The sequence below is a fragment of the Symphalangus syndactylus genome, chromosome 23 (genome assembly GCF_028878055.3).
Source record: "Symphalangus syndactylus isolate Jambi chromosome 23, NHGRI_mSymSyn1-v2.1_pri, whole genome shotgun sequence".
Taxonomy (NCBI): domain Eukaryota; kingdom Metazoa; phylum Chordata; class Mammalia; order Primates; family Hylobatidae; genus Symphalangus; species Symphalangus syndactylus.
Window position 1 is genome coordinate 53,767,145 of NC_072445.2, and position 21,610 is coordinate 53,788,754.

General features: G+C 40.0%; 1 protein-coding gene across 2 annotated transcripts in view; it reads right to left on the bottom strand.

The window, feature by feature from the left end:
* Positions 1–967: 967 nt before the first annotated feature.
* STMND1 (stathmin domain containing 1) overlaps positions 968–21,610 on the bottom strand; it is a 116,254-nt gene continuing 95,611 nt past the window's right edge. For both annotated transcript variants that reach the window (XM_055264066.2, XM_055264067.2), the window contains 4 exons: positions 16,925–17,102; positions 11,295–11,446; positions 2,901–3,032; positions 968–1,748 (listed from right to left, as the gene is read on the bottom strand). In XM_055264066.2, the coding sequence (XP_055120041.2) occupies positions 1,461–1,748; positions 2,901–3,032; positions 11,295–11,446; positions 16,925–17,102 (750 nt within the window). In that variant the 3' untranslated portion in view covers positions 968–1,460. The remainder of the gene's footprint in view (positions 1,749–2,900; positions 3,033–11,294; positions 11,447–16,924; positions 17,103–21,610) is intronic.

A 21,610-nucleotide genomic window follows, 5' to 3' on the forward strand; every position in this document is an offset into this window, starting at 1 on the left:
TAAGGAGATAATTATACAACTCACCATAATGTAGAATCAGTGGGAGCCCTGAGCTTGTTTTCCTGCAACTAGATGGCCCATCTGGGGTGATGGGAGACAGTGACATCTGAAATGTGTTGCTTATGTCCAGTCTACTCCATAATCTCATTTTGTTTGCTGTCATTGCAGAAAACCTGCTGCACAAAGATAGGATGAAATGGAAGCAGGCTTTTCAGTGCTTTTGTGGCAATGTCAGGATATTCCACCTGGACTTTAATTCAGAACATATGGAGATTTGAAGTTGCCTCAAACATACTTTTAAGGCCACCAGATGCAGCTGTACAATTGAAGTACATCAACTCACTTGCCATTCTAAAGCCTGCCACCAGATGCAGCTTCATTGTCACTTGCCACTCACTGATTTTTGATATGTGTTTGCAAACAAATGAGGTGGGTGGATTGTTTGAGCTCAGAAGTTTGAGACCAGCCTGGGCAACATGACGAACCCCATTTCTACAAAAAATTGGCCAGGTGTGGTGATGCGTGCCTGCAGTCCTAGCTATTTGAGGATCTGAGGTGGGAGGGTCGCTTGAGCCCCAGGAGGTCAAGGCTGCAGTGAGCCAAGATCATGTCACTGTACTCCAGCCTGGGTGACAAGGTGAGACACTGTCTCCAAAAAAAAAAAAAAGCATCTAGAATCATAAGACCAGATAATTGAGTGGATGTGAGTGGTAAGAGAGGGAAGAACCAAGGTATAATTCAATAAGATGAGGACCAGCAGCTTCTCAGCTCAGCATGTCTGCAGGGAAGACAGACACTGGTAGCAGGGCTGACTCCCTGTCTACCCGCACCCTCACAACTTCCTTCCATCCCTAGCCTCAACTGAAGTTCTTCTGTTTTCACAAGAAGAAAACTCTATTCTTTATGTAATTCTGAGAATTAGATATTGCTAACTTAAACTATATGGATAAAACTGTAATTCAGCCAATTCAAGACATTGCTTTATTCCTTCACAACACAGAGAAAAAAATTTATAAAACCATAGACATACAGCATAATAAACATATAAACCATTAAAATACTTAATACAAATCCATGCAATTTGTCTTAAAGGACCAGCAGAGGATGGACCCTGCCACAAGGCAGGAGTAAACAGGAATGAATTCATTTGGCACGAACTTATTAATGTAAGCTGAAGGCACTTATAAATTAAAGACATCTCCATAATGTTTGAAGCCACACAAAGGAGAGTGCCAAATATCTATGCTGGTCAAGTCTCCCCCTGGCTCTTTTTTTAAAGCTAGCATAGCTACTTAATTTACTCAACTAACCTTCAGCCTGTGCAGCCCACACAATCATCCTTAAGCCCAAGGGAGAAATCCCAGTGGAATGAGGTCAGTCAGTCAAAGAATATGAGACATACTACAAATGTTACAAATGGGGAGAATGAATGCTTTCTTATGAAATTCACAAAAAATGGCTTAGTAGACTATGTCATCTGCTTGGTTGTAGGACATGTCTGACTCCACGACCCCAAAACTTTCATCACTTTCGTTTCTATCAATCAAGGTTGCATCACTTTTACTCTTCTTCCTCTTCAATGGTTTTCCTCCCTTCAGGTTAGACAGTTCAAATCCAGCAGGCCTCACCCTTTGAAGTCCTTTGGCAAATGCAACCTCGGCCCCTCCTAGTTCAGCTGAATCTGAATGATTGGCTGAAGGCAAAAGTCGGTCACTCCGTAGCCTTTTTCTTATTTCTTCTTCTTTAGTCTGAAATGCAGTATTAAGAGTGAAAAAGAGCCTGAATAACTTTCTACAAGTTGTGATTAATGTTGCTTGTATTGAACATTCATGGTTTCTGTATGTCATTATTCAGTCAAATAACAAACATTTGTTGAGAAACTCCTGTTGAAGAAGGCAAACAGGGGGCCTGCCCCCATGGAGCTTGGAGTCTGGTCCTTGCTCTCTGATAGGCCAATTAGAGAGCTGGGAAATGAAGCCTCCATACTTCATTTAATTCCAAGAATTGGATGTTGCTTACTTAGGCTATATGGATGAACTGTAATTTTCACCCAACCTGCTTTATTCCTTTACAACAGAAAGGAAATTTTTAAGAAAAACCACTAAACATAATAACATATAATAAAAGGCATAAAGATCATTAAAATCCTAGCTATAGGCCAGGCACAGTGGCTCATGTCTGTAATCCCAACACTTTGGGAGACCAAGGCAGGAGGATCATTTGAGGCCAGAAATTTAAGACCAGCCTGGGCTACATAATGAGACCCCATCTCTAAACAACCTTTTTTTTTTTTTTTTTTTTTTCGAGACGGAGTCTCGCTCTGTCACCCAGGCTGGAGTGCAGTGGTGCGATCTCGGCTCACTGCAAACTCCACCTCCTGGGTTCATGCCATTCTCCTGCCTCAGCCTCCCGAGTAGCTGGGACTACAGGTGTCCGCCAGCACACCCGGCTAATTTTTTGTATTTTTAGTGGAGATGGGGGTTTCACCATGTTAGCCAGGATGGTCTCAATCTCCTGACCTCGTGATCTGCCTGCCTCAGCCTCCCAAAGTGCTGGGATTACAGGCATGAGCCACCGCGCCTGGCCAACAATTTTTTTTTTTAAATCAGCCTCATGTAATGGTATGGGCCTGTAATCCTAGCTACTCAGGAGGCTGAGACAGAGGGACCACCTGAGCCCAAAAGTTCAAGATTGCAGTGAGCTCTGAGCATGCCACTGTACTCCAGCCTGGGCAACATAGTGAGACTTTGTCTCTTAAAAAAATTAGTAAAATAATAAAAATAAACCTGATTATAGATCCATGCAGTTTGTCTTAAAACTGCTGATAGGAAAGGTCTGGCATGAGATCATTTTAACAGACAGCGAACTCCTCAAGCCTAGAGCATCTGAGAGCTCAGTACCTTCCTGCGCTCCTCAGCAGCCTCCATCTTCTCTTCAATGTCCTTCATTGTGAAATCCTTCACTTGCTTTTTGATCTTGAGTTTTTTCAGTCTGGCAGGTGGCTTTCTCAATGGCTTCTCAGTCGTAGTCAACTGGAATAAAACATCTTTTTACATGAAGAAACAATCATATTCACTGGCAGAAGAGAAGGGCAAAAGAGTTAGAATAAACAGTTTAAAATGTAAATTCTAGGCTGGGTGCAGTGGCTGATGCCTGTAATCCCGGCACTTTGGGAGGCCAAGGTGGGAAGACTGCTTGAGCCCAGGAGTTCAAGGCCAGCCTGGGCAACATACTGAAACCTTGTCTCTACAAAAATACAAAAAATTAGCCAGGCGTGGTGGTGTGTGCCTGTAGTCTCAGCTACGTGGGAGGCTGAGGGTGGAGGATCGCTTGAGCCCAGGAGGTGGAGGTTGCATTGAGCCAAGATCGTGCCACTGTACTCCAGCCTTGGCAACAGAGCGAGACCCTGTCTCAAAATAAATAAATAAATAAATAAAGTAAATTCTAAAAATCTAACTTTCCAGGGGCAGATTTAAAAAACCAATGTGAAAGTTGGTAACAACAGAATTATAATGATAAGATCTATTAGATGCCTTAAAAACATCAGGCTATTACAAAAAGGCCCTATGAATGCAGGTGTTCTCAGACTGCATAGAAGACGACCCCTTAGAAGGAAAAAATCTTGAGAATGAATATAAGATGAAAAGCAGTGGAGAATGGGGGTGAATTTGTAGTTTAAGGTGAAGAGTTCAACCTGATGATTTTATAATGTTCCACAAGCTACAAGTTACTTTCATCTGGGATAGAGATTAGTTCTCATTGCTTCTGGTTTTGTGGTAGAAAGAGATAATTAACGATTACTGAACAACAACTCTGTGCTGGGCTTTGCTGGAGGAACTTGACAAACATTTTCATGACAGCAGGGGAAAATCCCACTTCATATGATCAACTACCCTTTCAACAGTTCAAAGCAGTAATGATGACTTTCTAATTATAATTTCTAGTTCCAAAATAAGTAAAATTGTCACAAAGTATTTATGAAGAAAGTTTTAAGGTGTTTTTGTTTTAAAAATTTGTTTTCAGATAATATAGATTAATTATAAAAAATATAACTGATACATAAGTCATCTCCTTATCCTCTATTTAACCACCTGGCCCCCAATCCCAGTCCTTAGCATGAAGCTTTGTAAAGAGTTTAGTGTGTGTCTTCCCAGATATCTACTCTGCACATATACATATATATACACATACATATGTTAAGGATATCTGTAATGTTAAACAAAACCTAAATGGAGTTATACTATACACACTGCTCTGCAATTCACTTTCTTCAATTAACTTAATATGGATGTCTTTCTATATAAATATAGATTTATTACAACTGGGTGGGGGTAGTTAACTCCAAGGCTGCATTACAGAAGGAACTGAATATTGTTCCAGATAATTTCTCTAAAGACTTTTTTTAAAGACAAAGGAGCTATTAATATTCATTGTAATTTCTAAAAGACTGTTTATCCAGACTATAATGCTATAGGTACCAAGAAAATAAATCAAAGAGAGGCAGTTTAGCAGAGTAAAACAAGGCACCAGACCGAGACTTAGCCCTGGGTTTGAATCCTGGCTGGGCTATGGAATGACGGTTTTTGTTTTTGTTTTTGTTTTTGAGACCAAGTCTTGCCCTGTCACCCAGGCTGGAGTGCATTGACACTATCTCGGCTCACTGCAACCTTCGCCTCCCGGGTTCAAGCGATTCTCCTGCCTCCGCTTCCCAAGTAGCTGGGATTACAGGTGTGTGCCACCACGCCCAGCTAATTTTTGTATTTTTAGTAGAGACGGGGTTTCACCATGTTGGCCAGGCTGGTCTTGAACTCCTGACCTCAGGTGTTCCACCTGCCTCAGCCTCCCAAAGTACTGGGATTACAGGCGTGAGCCTCCACGCCCAGCGTGTGCATTGACTCCCTATGATTCCTTAAACTCTGCAAGCTATGGTTTCCTCATTTGTAAAATAAGTTTAATAATACATATTGTGGGATTGGTTTTAAAAAAGAAAGAAAAGGATAAAGTAGCCACTCTGCAAATGATAGCTACTTTTCATGCAGTCAAAGCAGTGACTTTTTCCAAAGGCAGAACACAAACTCATAACCAGGACAAAGCAGAAAGGGGCGGAAGCACAGAGGGGAGGAAGGAGAGCCTACAGCCGGGGGAATCATCAGGCAGCAGGCATGAGCTTCAACTCTGGGGCAGCAGGAATGCCCAGCGAATAGTGGAGACCCAGGCAGCTCTTCTCTTTGGACTCAATTTTCTCAACTGTGAAGCAGCAAGGGGGCAAAGGCCTGTTAAGCTTCCTTTCAGCTTTAAAATCGATGATTCTCAGGAAGTCTCCTAAACAAAAAAACATTTATTGATGTTTTGGCTCCTTTAGAACCATCCGACAGTTTATGGAGTGCAAAGTTTTTCACTGCTTGAAAACCATGGAATGTTTGTCAAAGGAAGTTCCCTCTCCCATCATCATCTTGTATTATTTTTATGACAATTGGCTCTTGTTTCCTGCTGGCAAAAACCACCCGCTGAAAAGAGGGAAATACTTGCTATGGTAGCTCAACTAGAGATACTATGAAATTAGCAAGAAAATGATTTTTTAGGGATGTTCATGTGTAGAAGGCTAAAAGTAAATTAAGTAGTAATCCAAGATCCACTAAAGAAATGCCAGATTAGGCTATACATAGGAGCCTGAACCTTGACTAAAATTCTGAGATCAGTAGTTCTGAGAGAACTTGGATTTTTCTGTTTTGGTCACCTCTTCCCGTGGCTTAATCCTAAAATGATCCTGCCCACAGAGGAAGTTAATCCTACCTGTGCAAGCCATGTTCTTTCTTGAGTTCCACATTTTAAGTAAAAAAATAAAAAACCTGTAGAAAGATATCTGTATTCTTTACAACTGAATTTTATGAAGTCAGAATTTATCAAATGTTGGCACTTAAAAATGTTAACAATGGGCTGGGCACAGTGGCTCATGCTGTAATCCCGGCACTTTGGGAAGCCGAGGCAGGCGGATCACTTGAGTTCAGGAATTCAAGACCAGCCTGGGCAACGTAGTCAGACCCTGTCTCTTTAAAAAATAAAAATAAAAAAAATAACAATGATCACCTTATGCTTAGGGAGGTGTTACCAGTGGAAACAACAACAAATCGACAACAACAAAATCAACCTACAGAAGTTACCAGTTCAATTATTTTCTTAAAGAATACTTTTAGAGGACTGACAAGTTCAAAATGCTACAATTAGATTAGAATCCTGTTTCTAGCTACCAACTTGTATATTTTACTTCTTACATACACTGTGTATTCCTCAGAGAGCTTTCTTAATTAACTATTGACCTACAGATGAATTTCATTTTGTTCCCTTAAGGGAGTCTTGTGGATAGAATAGGCCAATCCTGCAAAAGATACCTTCATTCTTGTTTTGTCACTGTTAGACCTCCTGGGGAAAGTCACTCTGATCATTAGCTGGCGTTATTGAGTCCTAACTCAGTCAACTTCCTCCTCCTTAAAAAATTCTCCGTGAGGTTCAACAAATAATGTTAGAGACTCTTACGCAATGTGAACAAACTGTCTAACTACATTTCAGGTTTCCAAGTACAGAAGTTGCACAGAGAAGGAAATAAACTGACTAGACACAGAGGTCAATAGTGAATTCACAGAGGCTCAGGTAGGGAGACCCAGGACATGCTAAGTGGCAGGGAGAAATGAATTTGGGATAAAAGACGAACTCAATAATACCTATGTGGATAAATGAGAGCCAATCACATCTCTCTAAAGAGGTCTATACCAATCCATACACATATTGACATGTGTACATAAAACCAATTCTTGTTTACAATATGGTCACTTAAGTCTAATTAGAATGTTTGAAAATACACTGTAAGATTCACTCAACAATCTGATACTTAGCTTCTTAATCTTATATTTCTTACATATCATTTTAACTCTTAATTTTTTTTTTTTTTTTTTTTGTAGAAATGGCATCTTACCATGTTGCTCAGGCTGGTCTTGAACACCTGGCCCCAAGGGATGCTCCCAGCTTAGCCTCCTAAAGCACTAGGATTACAAATGTGAGCCACCATGCCTAGCACATTTAACTTTTTTTTTTTAAATTGGGTTTTTTGTTTTACAGGGTCTCGCTTTTTCACCCAGGCTAGAGTGCAGTGGTACAATCAAGGCTCATTGCAGCCTCGACCTTCTAGGCTCAAGTGATCCTCCAGCCTCAGCCTCCTAAGTAGCTGGAACTACAGGTGCACACCACCACGCCCAGCTAATTTTTTTTTTTTTGTAGAGATAGGGTTTTACCATGTTGCCCAGGGTGATCTCAAACTCCTGGGTTCAAGCCATCTGCCTGTCTTGGTCTTCCAAAGTGCTGGGATTGCAGGCATAAGCCACCTTGCCCAGCCTGATTTTAACCCTTAAGTAAACATAAAATATTCTAGCATAAACATTCTTGAAAGCTAGTTATCCAGAGAGTACTATGGAATTACTGTGGTATTCACCAGCAAGCTTATGATGAAAATTAAGAAAAAAGACAAAGTGGGCTCTGTGGTGGACACAGATCCTCCCCTTACCTCTAGGGAGAGAGTAGCTTACGGGGGATGCCCCTGATTCGGAAGAAGGACCTTCATGAAGGTGAACCCTCAATTTTCAACATCCTTTATTCAATTTTACTCTTAATAACTCAATGAAAGATAATGACCTGGCTAAGAAGCAGCCAGATCTAAGTCTGAAATGCAGTTGTATTTAAATATACTATTGGCCCACATAAGAAGTCTTATTTTTAAACTATTCTCCTTGGCTGCTTGGCTAGTTCAGTTGGTAGAGCATGAGACTCAAAGTATTTTCACATTTATTCTATATTTCCCATAATATTTTATTTAAAAGAACGTTTTTCCCTAGAGCAATGAAGAAATAATATTTACATGCCTGTTAAGATTCACCACATTGTAGTAACTGCTGACATAATAATATCTTTTTTTTGACTATCCCTTTTTTGTTTCCCTTGACTTCTTGTTTTGTTTTTAGCCAGTTTTATCAGTCTGGGTTTGAAAAAACTTATTAAATATTAGATATTCAAAGTATTAATATTATTAATGATTAATATTATCTAATAATATTTCCATTCTTAATATGGTTCCCCTCTCAGTCCTTCAATATTCATTCTCATCTTTTTACATTGGCCTCATAACTCTTCCCAAAATATGCAAGACACCTGGTGTCTGACACACATATGTTCTCAACTACCTCTGAATTGAAAGAAGTTTTATCCGTGACACAGAAACTGCATCTCTTTTATTTCCTTAGGCTTCCTGAGTATAATCTTAGTTCCTATTCCTGAAATGGTATATTTTCAGGAATATTTCAGCATTCTCTTTCACAATGAATACGGAATCAAGAATGATTTCAAAAGCTTTAACACTTCCCAGGTTTGGTAATGGATTTGAGAGCGTTGTGTAGAGTTTTGGTGAAACTTCACGGCAGTAGTTCTCAACCTGGGCTGCCCATGGGAATCACCTGGGAGCTTTCAGAAGTGTGAAAGCAGGGCCACACGCCCAGGCTGTGTGGTCGGAAGTGGTACCTAGACACTGGGATGTTTGAAATATCCCCAGGTGACTCCAAGGTACCGGCGGTTAAGGACCACTGGATTAGGTGATGAAACAAGAGAGCTGTGTGTTGCTGCCTGGTCTGTTGCAAGCCTGGCTTATGTTGGGATATCTTGGCCTAATACCAAAGCCAAAAAAACAAAATTGTGCTAATCCTGAAGCCTGTCACATTTAAATCCTTTTGAGAACGTTCCCAACAACCATTCTATATGCCTATATAGTATGAAAAATAGTTTTCATCCTTGGTTCACTTAATGATGTTATTAAAAGTCCAGCCCATAGTTATTATTTTTTTAAAGGTGCATCTCTTTCACAAGATAGTTTATATTAATTAACCTTGCAGGCTCCCTTGCATCTCTGGCAGTTGAATCACAGAGAATGTTTTAATGTAATTCCTACTGGCGTATGTATGTAGACATCGAAGTGTCTATAGCATTTCCCTTAAGAAGACATTGCTTAGCTACTGAATGTTTCCACAATCTATCTGCCTCCTCTCAGACTTGCTTTCCTTTTTCTTTTGACATGCCTTCTTTTTTCCTGACCCCTACAGACTCACCTACAGCTAGAAAAAAAATCTTTCCTCTCCCCTTTGATATTAAAAACCCATCCTTCTTCTAGCACTTTCAAATAAGATAAGGCACTCCAAAATACCTTGTATCATGATAGCGTTGTGCAAATGTAAATTGTCATTATGTTGGCATTATCTTTTCCATTATATAATCCATTTTTACCTTCCTTTCTGCCCTCCCCCCGCCCCCCAACATCCTCTTATTATTGGCAGCCTGATAATGTTATTCACAAGGTTTGGCAATCTCCTTTCCTTTCCCCCAAATACTTTCTGCAGGATTTATTTTCCTTTTTCAAAAGAAAATGCCACTTTGGCTTTTATTCATGAGTTCTCAACATTCCCCATACACAAAGAAGGAAATTAACTTTATTCAAACATTGAGTGACTCAGTCTAGGTGGCAAATTTGATTTAAATAACGAGTTTTTAATTCCAAATGGACTGTTTTCCCTACAACACAGGGATAGACAACCATTAAGTAGCCTTTGGGGTAATTTCTGGTCTCTATTTTCACCATTTCCTTTTCTTTCTTTTTCATTCATTTTTTCTCTGGCTTCTTTTCATTGTTATTTCTTTTTTTCACTTTCTCTCTTCTGCCTGTACTTCAAGGACTACTGGTAGTGCCTGGGAGCACTGGCTTAAAAAAAAAACCCAAACAAGCAAGAAAACAAAATAACAGCAACACCTAAGTCTGCTATCTTCTTCACAGGTTTATACAGAATTTATTTAAAAATTTAGAACTCGGTCAGGTGCAGTGGCTCACACCTGTAATCTCATCACTTTGGGAGGCCGAGGCAGGTGGATCACGAGGTCAGGAGTTTAACACCATCCTGGTCAAGATGGCGAAATCCTATCTCTACTAAAAATACAAAAATTAGCTGGTCGTGATGGCGGGCACCTGTAACCCCAGCTGCCTGGGAGGCTGAGGCAGGAGAATCACTTGAACCCAGGAGGCAGAGGTTGCAGTGAGCCAAGATCGTGCCACTGCACTCTAGCCTGGGTGACAAAGCAAGACTCCAACTCAAAAAAAAAAAAAATTTAGAATTCTAGACTTTAGCCAAGCTAGTTAAAATCAGAGTAAAAATATTATTCATGCTGAAGAAAAACTATGACAGATTAATCAGGATAAATTAACAAAGAAAAATAATAGTATAGCAATTTCTAGAATTCTATTTAATTCCTCATGTTTGATTTTGGGGTGTGCATGTGGATAAATGTATAGCCATATTTGTTTTAGCTTTGGCATTTAGGCCTATTTATTTTCTTTTTTAAAGTTTTACTTTATTTTTAATGGACACATAATTGTATATATTTATAGGGCACAGTATGATGTTTTGATACACGTGTAATGATCAAGTCAGGGTAATTAGCATATCCATCACCTCAAAACTTGTCAGGCCTATTTTCTTACTGAATAAATCAGATTCAGTTTTACATTTCTAATGCCCTGTACAATGCCTATTACATAGGTAGTGCTCAAGAAAAATTGTTGAAAGAATGAAAGTATGGCATTCAGTGGGACCTATTGTTTCTCAAATTTAGTAAAACCCAATACATGTTTTACTGGATCAATTAATCATTAATAATTGGAGCAATTTCTGAGTCCACAAAGAAGGATGGTGTATTAGTCTGTTCTCACATTTCTATAAGGAAATACCTGAGACTGGGTAATTTATAAAGAAAAGAGGTTTAATTGATTCAGAGTTCTACATGGCTGGGAAGACCTCAGGAAACTTACAATCATGGTGGAAGGCACCTCTTCACAAGGCGATAGGAGGGAGAATCAGTGCAAGCAGGGGAAATGCCAGACACTTATAAAACCATCAGATTTTGTGAGACTCACTCATTATCGCAAGAAGAGCAGAGGGGAAACCACCTCCGTGATTCAATTACCTCCACCTGGTCCCGCCCTTGACACCTGAGGATTACAATTCAAGGTGAGATTTGGGTGGGAGCACGGAACCAACCCATATGAGATGGTGTGCAGAGGTGTGGGGGGAATTTAAGGGAGAAAAATCTGACTTAAATAAATGCTGTTATCTGTATTGTAACTTGCATATGCTGGAAATAATGACTCATGATCAATCATATTCTATTGCTAATTTTAACTATAAGCTAATGTTAATTACAGAATTACTTGCCGTGACATCATATGATTCTCCATTTCTAAATACTTTGCTGTGGCTTTGTATAATTCCTTGAACAATTAGTTCCTCCAGGATATCTGATGACTTCTGTCGCGCTCGACTGTCTAGGGGTTGGGGTTTATTGATTAATCCATTGGTCACTAGGTCTTCCAAAAAAGAAGAAAAGAAAAAAGAAAGCAAAACTTAAGAATGAAGATTTTTTTCAATCAAATGCTAAATGGATGCCTTCTAAACCATGCTACTTAATTAGATCTTAGTTTCAACACTTAATATATTTCTATTATAAGTCTTTGTGATCCTTTGAAGTTCAAATTCTTCATGTTCTTACAGAGGATACACATGAACATAATATACTGTTTACTTAGCAGATCACATATAAAGATAACAAAAAGCCTTTCTGTGTGCTGCTGTGGACTGCCTTTTTGTTGTAACAACACTTACACACTTGGGTACCACGATGTTGGTTTGTTCGACTAATTATGAAGCTAAACCATAGCTAAGAATCAGATACTCTTGGTGATTCTTTGAGTTGTGGTTTGGTTTCCATGCTTTGTATACAAAGGATAAACAGCGTGATGTTGCCAAGAGACTTCTAGTTCTGCAACCCTAAGTTTATAATTACGCCATCTGCTAAGTCTACATAACTAAAAGTATGCCTTTTTGAAAAGAGTCTTTGAACCAAATCAGAATTGGAGTTAGAGTGATATCAGCTAAATTTTTATTCATGATTCTAAAAATGAGCACCGAAACAGTTTATGGGGGAGTCTTTATAAGCTGCACTAATGAGAGAGGCTCCCCCATTACAAATAATCCAATTATATAAATAAGCAAATAAGCAGCCGAGTTTATGCCATCACATTATAAAATAAATGGCACTGGCCTGTTGGGCCAAAGACAGTTTTGCTTTTCCCGTCAGTAACAGTGCAATGGGAAGTCCTGAGAAATGAGCTATTTTCTATGCTGACATCATCAGGAAGTCCTGATAGTAACCAAGTCCATTCCATTTAGTGGATGGCATCTTCCCATAATAATTTCTTTCTTTCTTTTTTTTTTTTTTTGAGATGAAGTTTCACTCTTGTCACCTAGGCTGGAGTGCAGTGGCAAGATCTCAGCTCACTGCAACCTCCTCCTCCCGGGTTCAAGTGATTCTCCTGCCTCAGCCTCCCAAGTAGCTGGGACTACAGGTGTGTGCCACCATGCCTAATTTTTGTATTTTTAGTAGAGATGGGATTTCACCATGTTGGACAGGCTGGTCTCGAACTCCTGACCTCAGGTGATTTGCCCGCCTCGGCCTCCCGAAGTGCTGGGATTACAGGCATGAGCCACCTTGCCCGGCAAAAATTTCTAATCTCAATGGTTAGCAATGAGACCTTTCATAAATTTGTGCTGGGAAGATAGAAAACACACACACACACACACAGACACACACACACACACACACTAATCAGATGCCTCTCACTTCAGCATATTAACCTCTACGGTATAAGAGATTTCTAGGACTGGCCACTGCAAGTAACTCCAAGTTTTCTTCCTATCTCAGTATCTGTCCAGTGCTGTTTTTTCTACTCTTGCAAGTGTTTGTAATAGAGCCGCTTCTCATTTTAAAGTGCTCTGTACAGATTTTGGCACTGGCTAGTAAAACATGTTGTACGGGGAGGTCAACTAGAAACTTGAAACAATGGAGAAGATTTCAATGAAAAGGTCAGAGGTGAATCCCCTTCAAGGAATTGGAATGATTTTTTGGTTAGAAGGTAGCCTTGTCTGGAAGGGTCCAAATAATAATAATGATTATTTACTAAGCACTTAGGCACCTGCACTATACTGAGTACTTGATACACTGTATGACATCAGATGCAAACATCATCTCTGAGAGTGCTATTATTATCCTTACTTTAGAAATAAACACTGATGTGAGAGAAGCTAATTAACTTACTCAAGGTGACACAGGTAGCATGTGTGTTATCCAGGGCTACATCCAAATCTGCTTGGCTCCAACACTCATGCTCTCAACTGTCCCACTGTTCTCCTCCCAAATAGGTCATGTAAGTGGCTCCACTATCAGTGGTTCCTTTCTGTCCCAGGATGTTTCTAAAGGGAATGTCATGTTTGACATCTGTCGCTAACATAATAAAATTATCGTAACCATTCCGATCCATTCTTTCTGGAGTTCTCTAAAGTGTTTGGCTTGATATTTACAGCAGCTAACTTATACAGAGATTCCTGGAATATGTCAGTCATTTCAACGAATTTTCATGCTTTCTTGGGACACTGGAGAATATTGGGGATTGTTTAAAAACCATGTTGTGCTTCTTTTTGATTATAAAAGTGACAGTTACTGTAGTAAATTTAGAAAATACAGAAACTAGTAAAAGATTAAAAAAACACCCATGCTTTCACCACCCAGAGATTACCATTGTTAATATGCAAAATTTTATTTTAAGTTCGACATCATACTGAACATACAGTTTCATTTCCTATCTAGCTAACATTTATATTAGCATTTTCTGATGTCATTGGAAACTCTTCATAAGCATAAGTGTAAAAAGTGAAATTATACAAGAAAACACGGGTGAATTTATCTTTAACCTTGGTGTAGGGAAAGGCTTTCTAATTGTGACTCAAAATCCAAATTGAATTTTAAACATTTATAAATGTTACTAGATTAAAAATAAACTTCTGCATAGCAAAAACCCCATAAACATAATGAGTTGAATATAGACATAATGTACCTCCTAATTGGATGTATTAAGAAAGACACAATATCATTTTTGGTATTCTTGCTAAAATTGTGTAATCCTGGCTCATGCCTGTAATCCCGGCTCATGCCTGTAATCCCAGCACTTTGGGAGGCCAAGGCAGGTGGATCACCTGAGGTCAGGAGTTCAAGTCCAGCCTGGCCAACATGGTGAAACCCCATCTCTACTAAAAAAAAAAAAAAGCCGAGTGTGGTGGTGGGCACCTGTAATCCCAGCTAGTCGAGAGGCTGAGGCAGACAGAATTGCTTGCTTGAATCTGGGAGGTGGAGGTTGCAGTGAGCTGAGACTGTACCACTGCACTCCAGCCTGGGTGACAGAACGAGACTCTGTCTCCAAAGAAAAAAAAAAAAAATGCGTAACCCAAATCCAATCAGGAGGAAAGCTCAAACAAACCCAAATTGATAAACATTCTGCAAAATAAATGTTTTATACTTTCCAAATATATCAAGGTCTAAGAAAAGCTGAGGAGTTGTTCAGATTAAAGAAGACTAAAGACCATAGATGACTAAATTAAACATGTGATCCTGGATTAGATAGATCCTGAATCGGAAATTCATTTATAAAGAACAGTTGTGAGACAATTGACAAAATTTGAATATGATCTATAGATGAGATAATAGTACTACATCAAAGGTAATTTCCTGGCCGGGTGTGGTGGCTCACCTGTAATCTCAGAACTTTGAGAGGCCAAGGCGGGTGGATCACCTGAAGTCAGGAGTTCGAGGCCAGACTGACCAATATGATGAAACCTTGTCTCTACTAAAAATACAAAAATTGGCCAGGCATGGTGGCGGGCGCCTGTAATCCCAGCTACTCAGGAGGCTGAGGCAGGAGAATTGCTTGAACCCGGGAGGCGGAGGTTGCAGTGAGCCAAGATGGCGTCATTGCACTGCAGCCTGGGCACCAAGAGCAAAACTCTGTCTCAAACAAACAAACAAACAAAAGGCAATTTCCCAATTTTGATCCTTGTACAGAGATTATGCAAAGAGTATCCTTATTTTTAGGAAATACACACTGGAGTATGTGAAAGCAAAGTGGCATTATGTCTCTAACTTATTAACAGAAAAATATCTACTTGCATAAGGGGGGATATGATAATGCAGTGTGGCAGAAGGTTAACATTTGGGGAATCTGAGTGAAAGAATATATAGGTGTTCTTTGTTTTTTGCACCTTTTCTTGACTCTGAAATTATACAAAATAAAAAGTTTTTTAAACAAGGAAACACTTGGGGAATGTTAGTGTGAAACTTGATAGTCTTAAGAAATATACTCTGCAGGGCCAGGTGCAGTGGCTCTTGCCTGTAATCCCAACACTTTGGGAGGCTGAGGGGGGGGTGGATCACTTGAGGTCAGGAGTTCGAGACCAGCCTGGCCAACATGGTGAAACCCGTCTCTACTAAAAATACAAAAATTAGCCGGGTATGGTGGCGCATGCCTGTAATCCCATCTACTCAGAAGGCTGAGGCAGGAGCACTGCTTGAACCTGGGAGGCGGAGGTTGCAGTGAGTGGAGATTGCACCATTGCACTCCGGCCTGGGTGACAGAGCAAGACTCTGTCTCAAAAAAAAAAGAAGTATACTCTGCAGATTTGAAGAGCAGAGACACAAAAAGGAGGATGCCAAGGGCTGAGACATAGAAAACTGGGCAGAGGACAAATAGAAAGCTCAGGGTACTAGGTCCTACTCACTCTGTGGTAAGATGCTTCCTGAGGACTCCTTGACGCTGCATTTTAGAAACATCTGCTTTGGTGGCTGACTTCCTCCCTAGCTGTTCTCTCTCAACACCCTTCTGCTTACCTGTCACCCTCTTCATGCCACCTTTAACATTGTACACACTGCTGGCAGCACTGACTGTCCTGGGTCACCAGGTCCCTGTCTGCCTGACACTCTGCAGTCTGTGACCAACACTGATATTTAGCATTCATGTTGCTGTCTAGAGGGAAGTTGCATCAACACAATTATTGGAAAGAAAAAAAATGTATTTGTCAACCTAACACATAGAAGGGAGGGAGAGTCCATTCCTGTGCTGCATTCCTCAACCTCCTAGTCATTCTCTGAGGTCACACTGACTACATCAGAACAGCAAGGGGAGGGCGAATAGAAAATCTGTGATAACCTAAGTATGCCAGGAAAGTTCAAGAAATAGAATCACATGTATGAACCCATCTGTTTTCCAATCCCAACTTGTACCTAGAGAAGAAACAACAGTGATGGGGAGCAAAAGTCTTCCCCCCTGAAATAAAAAGAGTACTTTTCCTTGAGGGCTGTGAAGTTCAATATGTTTCAAAGGCTGACCTAATATAAATAAGATGACTTAAATCGACACCAGGCGGTAACTCAAGTCAAAAGAAAACACAACATAGGAAAACCTACAAATAGTTTCTAAATAGCACAATAAGTCATAACTACCTCTTTCACATTTCTGAAAGATTCTTTTATTGTATATTTGCTGATACTTTGGATGGGAAAAGACAGGGAAAACAGTTTATTATAGGTTTTACTTATTTTTGTAAATGTAGAACTTTCCCTTGGAAAGATGTTATCATTGTGGGAGTTTAAATTCCTTTGAACTGTGCAAGTCCCATTCCTAAAGTCTGGTCTTAACTCCCAATAAAGCCTCTTAGTTTTTTTTTTTTAAAGATGGTCTTAATTACTTCATCGACAAGAAGATTAATGCTTAGCATTATTTACTCACATAATGAAGGCCTAAGGCTAAATTCTAATATTTCAGAGACAAAAACACTGCCATTTCATGTACTTCATGGCCCAGAAAGCAATGATAAAAGGACCACCAAATAAACCTTGTAAAAGTATTTAGAGAAATAGTATTTTGTGAAGATCTACGTGAATGGGGGCAGAGGGAGGTTACCTGAATTTACTTGTCTGTTTTTTCCACTAGGAGATGGAGAATTTTCTGAAATGGTTCCAGGTAAGCTTCCCATCTGGACTTGTTCCAGGCCTTCTGCAATGTCCACAGTATTCTTGGTCAGAGCAGCTTCCATCTGGGGGCTGCAATTTTCCCCAGTAGGAGGCACACCTACATCAGCCTGTGAAAAGGGAACAGTTTTGTTAGAGTCAAGATTTCTTGGTAAATAAAAACAACGTTGCAGGGTCTGCTTTGTGAATATTTAGCCAGCTAGTATCTGTGGTGGGCTGTATAGTACCCAGAAAGCCATAGATCGAGGTCCCCAACCCCCTGGGCCACATACCAGTACTGGTCCGTGGCCTGTTAGGAACTGGGCTGCAGAGCGGGAGGTGAGAAGCAGGCTAGCCAGCAAAGCTTCATCTTTATTTACAGCTGCTCCTCATCACTCACATTACCCCCAGAGCTCTGCCTCCTATCAGATCAGCAGTGACATTAGATTCTCATAGGAGCACAAACCCTATTGTGAACTGCACATGCGAGGGATCTAGGTTGCGTACTCCTTGTAAGAATCTAATGTGGTCGGGCGCAGTGGCTCACGCCTGTAATCCCAGCACTTTGGGAGGCTGAGGTGCACAGATCACCTGAGGTCAGGAGTTTGAGACCAGCCTGCCCAACATGGTGAAACCCCATCTCTACTAAAAATACAAAAAATTAGCTGGGCATGGTGGCGGGTGCCTGTAATCTGAGCTACTCGGGAGGCTGAGGCAGGAGAATCGCTTGAACCCAGGGGGCAGAGGTTGCAGTGAACTGAAATTGTGCCACTGCACTTCAGCTTGGGCCACAAGAGTGAAACTCCATCTCAAAAAAAAAAAAAAAAAAAAGAACCTAATGCCTGATAATCTGTCACTGTTTTCCATCACCCCCAGATGGGACTGTCTAGTTGCAGGAAGACAAGCTCAAGGCTCCCACTGATTCTACATTATGGTGAGTTGTATAATTATTTCATTATATATTACAACGTAATAATAATAGAAATAAAGTACACAATAGATGTAATGCTGTAGAGTCATCCTGAAACCATCCCCACAACCCTAGTCCGTGGAAAAACTGTCTTCCACAAAACTGGTCCCTGGTGCCAAAAAGGTTGGCGACTACTGTTTGAAGCCACTAAATTTGTGTGAATTTGCTATAGCAGCAATAGAAAACTAATATAGTTTGTAATAGGCATCTACCAGGTAAAAGCTACTATGCTGAGCATTCTGGAAGATACCAAGATAGACAAGTTCAGCACTGAGTGTGAGAGTAGAGGTACTATGGTATTAAAATGATTTATAATAATGAAGCTATATTGTTTTTGCTGATTAAAAAAGTAATACAAGCTGGATGTGGTGGCTCATGCCTGTAACCCCAGCACTTTGGGAGGCTGGGGAGGGAGGATCTCCGGAGCCCAGGAGTTTGAGACCAGCCTGGGCAAGGTGGCGAAATTCCATCTCAAAAAAAAAAAAAAAAAAAAAGTGATGCAGACTTATTGTAAAAAATAACTAAATAATATAAAAGAGAATTGCAATGGTCAGTTTTATGTGTCAACTAGGCTAGGCTATAGTAGCCAGTTATTCCCTCAAACACAAATCTTGGTGTTACTGTAAATGTAGTTTGTAGATGTGGTTAATATAAATAATCAATTGACTTTAAGTAAAGGACATTACCCTTGATAATCTGGGTAGGTCTCATCCAGTCAATTGAAAGGCTTCAAGAGTAGAACTGAGGTCTTCCTGAGGAAGAAGAAATCTGCCTGTGAACTGTAGCTTCAACTCCAGTCTGTTCTTTTCGACTGCCTGCCCTATCCTATGGATTTTGATTTTCCTAGCCAGCCTTCATGACTGTATCAGCCAATTCCTTACAATTTACCTATCTACCTATCTATTTATCTGTCTATCCTACTGGTTCTTTCCTTCTGGTAGAACCTTGATTGATAGAGAAACACAGTAGAAAATAAGAAATAGTATCTTCTAGACAGAAGCACTTCTAACATTTTAGTATATCATTGCCCAGATGTGTCTGCTCACATAACCTTTAAAAATAAATTGGAACTGGCCAATAAGCACACAAGAAGATGTTCAATATTATTCATTGTTAGGGGAATGCAAATCAAAACTACAGTGAGATACCACTTCATATCCCCTAGGATAACTATAATGAAAATGACACATAATAACAAGTGTTGGTGAGGATGTGGAGAAATTGGAGCCCTCATATATTGCTGGGCAAATGTGAAATGGTGCAGCACTTTAGAAAACACTTTGAGAGCTCTTCAAAAATTAAACATAGAGTTACCATGTGACCCAGAAATTTCTTTTTTTTTTTTTTTTTTTGAGACGGAGTCTCCCTGTGTCGCCCAGGCTGGAGTACAGTGGGGCAATCTTGGCTCACTGCAAGCTCCGCCTCCCGGGTTCATGCCATTCTCCTGCCTCAGCCTCCTGAGTAGCTGGGACTACAGGCGCCCACCACCACGCCCAGCTAATTTTTTGTATTTTTAGTAGAGATAGGGTTTCACTGTGTTAGCCAGGATGGTCTTGATCTCCTGACCTCGTGATCCACCTGCCTCAGCCTCCCAAAGTGCTGGGATTACAGGCGTGAGCCACGGTTCCTGGCCCAGAAATTTCACCCCTAAGTATGTACCCAAGCAAAATAAAAACATCTGTTCTTGCAAAAAACCTGCACACAAATATTCACAATTATTATTTATAATACCCCAAAAGTGGAAACAACCCAAGTGTCCATCAGCCGATGAATGTATAAATAAAATGTGGTACAGTCATCCAAAGGAATATTGTATGGCAAGAAAAAGAAATTAAACACTGACATATGTTGCAACATAGATGATACTGGGTAATATTATGCTAAGTGAAAAAAGCCAATCACAAAGGCCATTCATATTGAGAACAGGCAAATTTATAGAAACAGAAGACAGATTTATTGATTGCTTAGGGTGGGGGAATGAGGATTGACTATTAATGGGTAGCCATTTATTTGCAGAGGGCAAAAATTTTCTAAAATTAGATTGTGGTAATGGCTGTCAATTGTACATTTTAAATGGATGCTATGATTTGAATGTGTCCCTTTCAAATTCAGGTGTTACCAATGTGATAATATTAACAGGTGGGACCTTTAAGAGTTGATTAGGCCATGAGGGATACTCCCTCATTAATGGGATTAAGGTGTTTATAAAGAGAAGCTTCACACAGCTTCAGCTAACTTGCTCTGCTTTTCTGCCATGTGAGGACACAGAAGGGCAGCCCTCACCAGATAATCAAACCTTCCATTGCCTTGATCTTGGACTTCCTATGAGAAAGAAATTTCTGTATTTTCTAATTTACCCCGTCCATGGTATTCTGTTACAGCAGCACAAACAGACTAAGACAGTAGGTGAATCATGTGAATTATATTTTAATAAAGCTGTTTTAAAGATAATAAAAAGAATTACGTATTAAATTATGTTTCTGTAACCTGTTTAACAATATATAAGAAACATTTACCTATGTCAACATACATAGGTCTACCTCATTCTATTTAGTGATAAGGAGTAGCTACTTATCTGATGATGGCATTGGAGCTCATTATGTAACTATGCCACAATGTATTTAACCAAGTCCTACTGAAAGACATGTAGGTGTTTCTAACTTTTCAATATTATAAACTGTGTTGGAATAATATCTGTGAATATACATCACTGTGAACCCATGAACCCATCCAATCATTCCATGAGAATACATTCCTGGATGTGGATATGCTCGGTCTAAGGATATGCACATTTTATATTAATATGTGTTTCCAGAAGGCATTCCATAAATGCTGCACTAATTTATAATTCCACCTTCTCCTTTCAAGGGTGTCTGTTTCTTCAAACCACAGTTCCATTGCTTGTAAATAGGTCAAAACAAAGCATAAAAATGGCCTCTCGGTGATTTAGTAAACCATTGATGACAAAATGCTGGTCCGTGTTAAATTTTTCACAGTTCCACATCAAAATAAGAACAATGTAATGAGTTTTTCACAAAGCTGAATTAATTCAATTTAAGGAACTGTCATTTATTTTTAGAGTAAGTAAATTTTAAATGCTAACGTGTTCAGAAAAGCTTTTATCGTATCTCCCCTGACTACCATGTCTTCTTTCTCCAGGTGCTGGCCCTCTTTCGTTGCAAGTTTCCCACTTCTCATTTCAATGGATGCTATCAAGGTCTTCTCCATCTAAGACACACACACCACGGGAGGTCTCCTCAGTGTCTCCAGAAAAGATAAGAACACAAAGAACACATGCATCTTCCACTTGGTAATGTCTTCTCAGAATTCTTTTAATGTCTATTTTTTTATTTTTTGAGACAGAATCTTGCTCTGTCACCCAGGCTTGAGTCAGTGGTGCGACCTCGGCTCACTGCAACATCTGCCTCTCGGGTTCAAGTGATTCTCCTGCCTCAGCCTTCCGAGTAGCTGGGATTACAGGCACGCACCACCATGCCTGGCTAATTTTTGTATTTTTAGTAGAGACAGCGTTTCACCATGTTGGCCAGGCTGGTCTCGAATTCCTGACCTCGTGATCCGCCCACCTCGGCCTCCCAAAGTGTTGGGATTACAGATGTGAGCCACCGCGACCGGACTCATTTAATGTCTGTTGATTTGACTTTTTGGCCC